Raw genomic sequence first — 6,955 nt, forward strand, 5'->3', positions numbered from 1 at the left:
AGTTTTCTTTATTATCAGACTCAAATACCTTCCTGTTATTCTTTCATTTTTAATCATTTTTTTTCCTGTATTAAAAGATCATAAGATGGAGGATAAGCTCAGTAGTTTCACTTTCTTTTGTAGACAAGATGGAGGATGAGCTCAGTGGTCTTATTGGTTTCACTTTTAATTTTACACATGATGGAGGAGTGTTTGAAGAGTGCAGTTGTAAAATCAAGAAAATCAAATATAAGCTCTGGTTCACGTCCAGTGTTAGTCACAGCTTTGAGGTGTGTTCGTGATCAGTCTGCTGTAGAATCTTCAAGTTTCTGATGGCTTTCTTACAGACATGCGCGGATCTAGAGAAATTATCTTAGGGATATCAATGGGGTAGTTTCTGTGTGGTTTGGATCACAATCTGTATGTCTGTTGGCCAAAGGTGCAACAGGGTGAAACAGGGCGAATGTGTGATGATGATTTTCAGAGATGAAGAAGCAGGAACAGAAAACAAGAGGGAGATTACTTTCAATGATAAAGGCTGCTGATCATGTGATTTTTGATAAAGTTGAAATTTGATCAAGGCTCTGTGTATAATGGACATTTTTCTGGTTTTATTTTGTGGAATTATTTGTTGTTGCTCATGACAAACTTTACATGAAACATTCAAAAGTTACAAATGGAAACAAAAACAAAAAAGCATGAAAAAAACAACAATGATGAAGACCATTACAATACTGATAATACAATAATAAAATGACTTGCTTCAAAGCAACAAATATGTAATACGCTTTGTGATACAGATTTAGAGAAATGAATATCTGACTCTGCAACTATAAAGTTTAAGTTTATTGCCCAGAATACTTTGCAAACTGTAAAATTTGATAAACTGGCTTCACTTAAAAACATCCACAAACTTATTTATTCAGTTAAAAAGTAACATCATCTAAAGGTGAAGAATATAAAGAAGGAAAAGACCACAAAACCCAAAAACGTGCCAAAGGAAAAAAGCTCTACCTAATTTTATGTAACAAAAATTTTTTGAGATGTCTTTCAACTGTAGCAGATCATCATTCACACTCCGATTATTGATTCCCTATAATTCACAGTATTTGCTTTGTTGTTCAGATTATTTTATACAGTGTTTGTCGTGTCATTTGATTTAGTCAGTGACTCTAATTATTCTGTAACAGCAGATCTCTACCTGAGCAACAGTTTGTGCAGCTCAATCCTCACAGAATAACTTTGATCTTACAAACAGCTGCTGAACATAAAGATGAAACAAATATACTGCACGTGTATATAATATTTTACAAAACTGTAAAATCGTGTACATTGAATTCTTGCACAGTGTAAAGAAGCTGTATTGTAACGCTAATTTAAGTTGATGTTAACTTTGTAATACTGTTTTAAATGGTGTTAATTAATCCTGTGAAAAATGACACTGTAGATCACAGAGTTGCTGACAGAGAGCTCAGAGAGACAAACTAACATAGTCTGAACAGGTTTGATGAAATGAAAAATTAAGTATTGTGAAACTTTCTCATAACCCTCTCTAATAAATGTAAATACACAATGTAACGAGTACGAGCAATCTGCCTACTTATACAGTACATGCTTTCATAAACAACAAATGTGAGGATTATCTGGACGTTTTGGTAAAAGTTGGATCTTGTTTCTAAACCAACTATTTGTGAAGAAGTAAATTTCCTTCTAGTTTCGCATTCGCTGGTGAAATTCAGTTCAACAGGACTGGAGCCGATCCCAGCTGTCACTGAGTGTGAGGTTTAGTACACCAGGACAGGACCAGCAGTAAACATTAATACATAGAGTTAATGTTTGTTGTCTATGAATTCTGATTTTATTGTTTAATGATAACTTTGATGAACTTAAGGTTAAATAGCAATTCATAATTTATTAATAATGGTTATTACAAAGTGTTACCTGAAACTAAATTCGGGACATATTTGAACGCCAAAGCTGAATCTCACTTTCTTTCCACATTCTGAAAGTCAACACTAATGGTTTGAAATAGCAGCAGGAGTCTCACAGTTATCTGTACGAAGCCCTGAGACGCCTGAAACAGAATACTGAGCCTTTTCTATATTTTCTGTAGATCAAGAAAGCAATAACAGCAGCAACAAGAAGGACATCAATACAACAGGTAAATCCTCCTTCTTCCCTCCATCCTTCTCTTGTCCTCCTGTCTGACCTGCAGGTGAGAAACAGGTGTGAGGTGTCAGCTGTCAGGTAGGTGATGAGTGAAGAACAGAACAGAATCCATTTCCTCTTCAAACTGCTGTCAGACATTATCTACTGCACTCTGATCACATCACTCAGACCAGCTGCTTTCTACAAAGTCTCATCAACAACATCTTTAGAAACAAACATCAACAACCAGGAAGCAGCTTCACCTCTGATCACACACACACTCAACTCTACTCACTCACCTGGAGGAACAACATGAAGGTAGATGATGCTGATGAGATTCAAATGCTTTGTTCCTATCTGGACGACACCACAGTTGTATGTTCCAGCATCATTAATCACCACATTCTTCAGAATCAAAGACACGTCTCCATCCTTCATCTGTCTGTCCTGCAGATCCACCCGGTTCTTAAAAGATGGATGCTGGTTGTCTGGAACAAACTTCCCATCTCGGTACAAAAGCACATATTCATCTCCCTGGTCAGCTCGGCTCCACTCTACAACTATGATCTCCTTTTTTGGAGCTCGACATGTCAGAGTGACGTCCTGTCCAGACTCAGCTGTGATGGATTTTGGCTCTGAAAGAGGAAACAACACAGAGAAGAGAGGTTAAAGGTCAAAGCACAACTGATCACTTCAACAGCAAGCGATCAGTGAGAGAAACTGCAGAAAGTGAGACTGCTGATCTCGCTCAGATCGGTCATCAGTGGTGTTTCAGTCAGTCAGTTGTAAATATAATTCTTATTAATGCATAAAAACAATCATTTTACAGTAGGAAACAACAATAATACAGGCGATCGAAAAGGTTCAGTCAATGCTAATGAAAATGAGTCTAAACACAACAAAGATTGTGTCATGTTGTGTTAATGAATATTAACACTGATGAACACTTGTGGTCCACCTTGAGAATCTCCAAAACACAGAACCTAAAAACATGAACAGGATTGTTGCCAAGAAAAGATGCGAAACATCCAGCTCTGGCAAAATGGTGAATGTTTTGACTTGTTATTATTATAATATTAGTTAAAAGCACAAATGTTATTTATATTTTCATGTTTTTGAAGCATGCTTATATTTTGAAATTGCACAATGTTGACAGAAGATTAAAACATTTTAATTTATTTTAAGTTGAAGTTGATTTATTTTGGAATAATATTGCAACCGGTTTGTTTCAATGCATATTTAAGTAATTCTTGAGAAAAGGGACAAGACATGTCTGTCAGATAAAACCCAATTTTGGCATTAAAAATTTGAATACGCAAGTGACTAAAAGACAAACCAAGGCAATGTTTATACAACAAAAGTATGATTTTGCATTCAATAAATGCTCATGCTCTTCAGCAGTAAAATTAAGTAAAATTGCTGTGACAGGAACCAGCCCTCTCATTATAACACACTGTGAGTCTCTGCTGCCTTTATGTAGCTACAGCTGTTTGTATACACTGAACAAAAAGCTTTGTAGCTGTATACAGACTCCTGACACTACAACACATCTCACTGACACACACATTACACTTCTTTGTCTTTGTCACAGCTGGATTACAGCCACAGATGTTACATCTACACAGAGTCTATCAGGCCTCTGAATCAAAATAAAACGAACTCTTTGTGAAATATTGTTGACTTGTAATACAGGTTCATTCTCTTTGTCTCAGAAGCAAATATATTTTTGTTTATAATGGTTAAACCTCACCTGCAGAGACAAACATGAAGAAGCCGACAAACAGCGAAGTGTAACCGAGTGACGCAGTTATAGCAGACATGTCCGCGTTCTCAAGTTCAGCTGAGCGACACTTTAATTGTGAAAAATGTCTGAGACTGTTAGTATTTCCAGTGAATGACCCAAGTATCTCGACTTCATTCGATTCAGGTCTAAATAAAGCTAAATGTTTTGTCTTTTCTGCTACTCAAACTCAACACCTTCGCTTCAATCTCGTTTCAGGAAGTCACATGACATTTGATACTTCGGACTGTAGGGCGATCATAAATAAGTGCGTCATAACTAAAGCAGTGAAATCCAAAGCAAGTCTGAATGTTTAACAGGTTCAATTCTTGAATGATCAACACAACACACAATGAACAACACAAACATAACCTCATAATCTCATCATCAATAATCAGCTACACACTAAAGACCATCATCAGCCAAAGCACTTCAAAATGACGTCACTGTATAAAAATGTATATTGTACTATGGAGGAGGCAGCATTTAGCTGTAGCCTCCATAAAACCACAGACAACTTTGTCCACCTTTGATTGTCTTTAAGTTGTGTTGGAGCAACAGAGAGCAAATCTTTGTTCTTTATGGAGAACCAGTGAGGCTGTTTGGACTTTCCTATGAAACATCAGTGCAGGAGTCTCTCAGTACATGTTTACAGTGAGGACAAAGAAGCAGCAGAAACACACACGGAGGAAACATGGAAAAAACTTTTGAATTCTTTACTGAGTAAAAAGAAAAAGGAAGGAAGTACAGCTGCTGAAATTGTTGGAGCCTAAAACTAGAATTAAATTAAAGACATGCTCTACATATAGGTCTAGTCTAGTTCTGTCCTGAGATTGAAAAAGCGTTGAAAAAGGCACACACCCTATCTTTGAGGAGGCTTGTCTGTACATGCTTGGGTTCTTCTCCTTTTCTTCACTGTAAGCAATTTCTTTTCTCTCATTTTAATCAAACCAACATTCAGTAAATGAGTTACTCAATTAACTTCTGTGTGAAATCGTCAAAAAACAAAATGACGTAAAAGGAATCTTAATGCCAATTCAATCATTGTAACCTAATTAACATTAGCAACGCATTGCTCAAATAATAATTTGAACTATACAAACCAGACGGTGTCAGATCACTTACTGTTCTCGGGGTATCAGGACAGTCCTCAGTTTCTTGCTGCTCATCTTGATGAGGAAAGAGCAAGATGAGATCACATTTTTATCTCTCTCAGTCACTTTTCTGAGTTAGAAGTAGTCCAAAGCTGACATAAGTGTTAAATTAATTCATGTAAAACAGTAAAGTAAAGTAAAAAGAAAAATCCAGAAATAAGTACTGATAGAAATACAAGACACTAACTTCACCAAGTTACTAACTTCAGCTGTGAAAACACCATCTGACACAGAGACAGGGGAGCACAACTATTTTACACCGTCAGACAGACAGGATCAGACATGTTTTGCTATGTTGTTTGATGCAGTGATGAACATGTTGAAACTTGGAGCTAAAATTGACATCGCAAACGTGCTCAGATTTTGAGGAGTATTCATACTGTGTGGCAGGTTGAGGCAACATTCAGTGATGCATAAGATCTGTGTGGTACGCATTTTCACCTTTTTTCACCAATATTGTTGTGTTTAATCAAAAAAGGTGATTGATTGATTAATTAATTAATTAATTAATTAAAAGGTGATTAAGAAAAAAAACAATGGAGGAAAAACCAAGACAAAGGTTCAGAGAAATACAGCAAATTGCTGTATTTCTCTGAACCCTTGTCTTGGTTTGCACACCAATTATTTCAGGAATAACTTTTATCTATTATTTATTTAACTATTTAACTATTATTATCTCCAGTAGGAGACATCAAGCATACCTTAAAATGCCAAAGCCATTTGCAGTTCTTTGAATGTGACTAAATGTATTTAGTCGTTTAAAGAGCATCAGGCCACACAGATGTTTAGTGGGATGTTTACAAGATTTAAGTTTAAGGTTATGGTAGAGTCAGCTTTTCAGAAGCTCCTAAATGCAAAGCAGCATTTTTGTGTTTGCACTTTTGTTATAAAATAACTTGTTGGGACTGATCACAGCTCCAGTGTCTTCTGTCGTAGACTTACAGTGATTCTTGTTTTCAGAACTAAACTCTTTGTGAGATGCACTTCACACACGTACACACACACAGTTCGTTGCCAGATGCCATGTTTATTTTGAGTTTTCATTTGTTGTGACAGTCCGAAGCTCCGGTCTCAGCTGATCCCAGCTTCCCCTAGTATATATATATATATATATATATATATATATATATATATATATATATACATATATGGAGAAGGAGGCTAGAGGCTAAGATCAAGGTAGCACGGAAGGAGGTTAGCCAGCTATCGGAGTTGCAGAAAGGCGCGATGAGGAAGGTGCCTAAGAAGTACAGGAAGCTGTCCATACCTGAGGCCTTGGAAACTGCCAAGCAACGACTCACAGCCTTGGCCAGCCGCTTGAGGAGGTACACCAGAGAAGAAGAAGAAGAAGAAGGCAAGAGAATAAACCAGCTGTTCTCCACGGAACCAGCCAGCCAAGCCGAACAGGGTCCAGTAACCATCACAGTGGCAGATATCCAAGAAAGGGTCTCCAGTATAAAGAGTTGGACAGCACCAAGCCCTGACATGGTTCAAGCCTACTGGCTGAAGATCTACCAAGGAGATGCCCTGTCCCCACTGCTGTTCTGCATAGGCCTCAACCCCCTCAGTGAGATAATTGACAAGACTGGCTACGGATACCGACTACGGAATGGAGCATTTGTCAGCCACCTCCTGTACATGGATGACATCAAGCTGTATGCCAAGAGTGAACGAGACATCGATTCACTGATCCACACCACCAGGATATACAGCAATGACATCGGAATGTCGTTCGGGCTGGAGAAGTGTAGTCGGATGGTAACAAAGAGAGGGAAGGTAGTCAGAACGGACGGGATCAAACTACCAGAAGGCAACATTGCAGACATAGAGGACAGTTACAAGTACCTGGGGATCCCGCAGGCGAATGGGAACCATGAAGAGGCCGCTAGGAAAG

General features: G+C 37.7%; 1 protein-coding gene across 2 annotated transcripts; it reads right to left on the minus strand.

Annotated features, from left to right (window-relative positions):
• Positions 1-2,093: 2,093 nt before the first annotated feature.
• LOC148103335 (butyrophilin-like protein 2) lies at positions 2,094-5,275 on the minus strand. Of its 2 annotated transcripts, XM_087832148.1 has the most exons (3): positions 3,878-3,947; positions 2,427-2,762; positions 2,094-2,188 (listed from the first exon to the last, which is right to left on the minus strand). In XM_087832148.1, exons 1-3 carry the CDS (start codon positions 3,945-3,947, stop codon positions 2,094-2,096), a joined length of 501 nt encoding a protein of 166 aa, XP_087688274.1. The 2 variants fall into 2 exon arrangements, 1 of the variants encoding a protein (XP_087688274.1); XR_015716800.1 differs by lacking the exons at positions 2,094-2,188; positions 3,878-3,947 and adding an exon at positions 5,033-5,275 and having other exon boundaries at positions 2,623-2,762.
• Between the last annotated feature and the right edge of the window lie 1,680 nt (positions 5,276-6,955).

The sequence above is a fragment of the Neolamprologus brichardi genome, chromosome 3, assembly GCF_056152115.1.
Source record: "Neolamprologus brichardi isolate AB-2024 chromosome 3, ASM5615211v1, whole genome shotgun sequence".
Lineage (NCBI taxonomy): Eukaryota > Metazoa > Chordata > Actinopteri > Cichliformes > Cichlidae > Neolamprologus > Neolamprologus brichardi.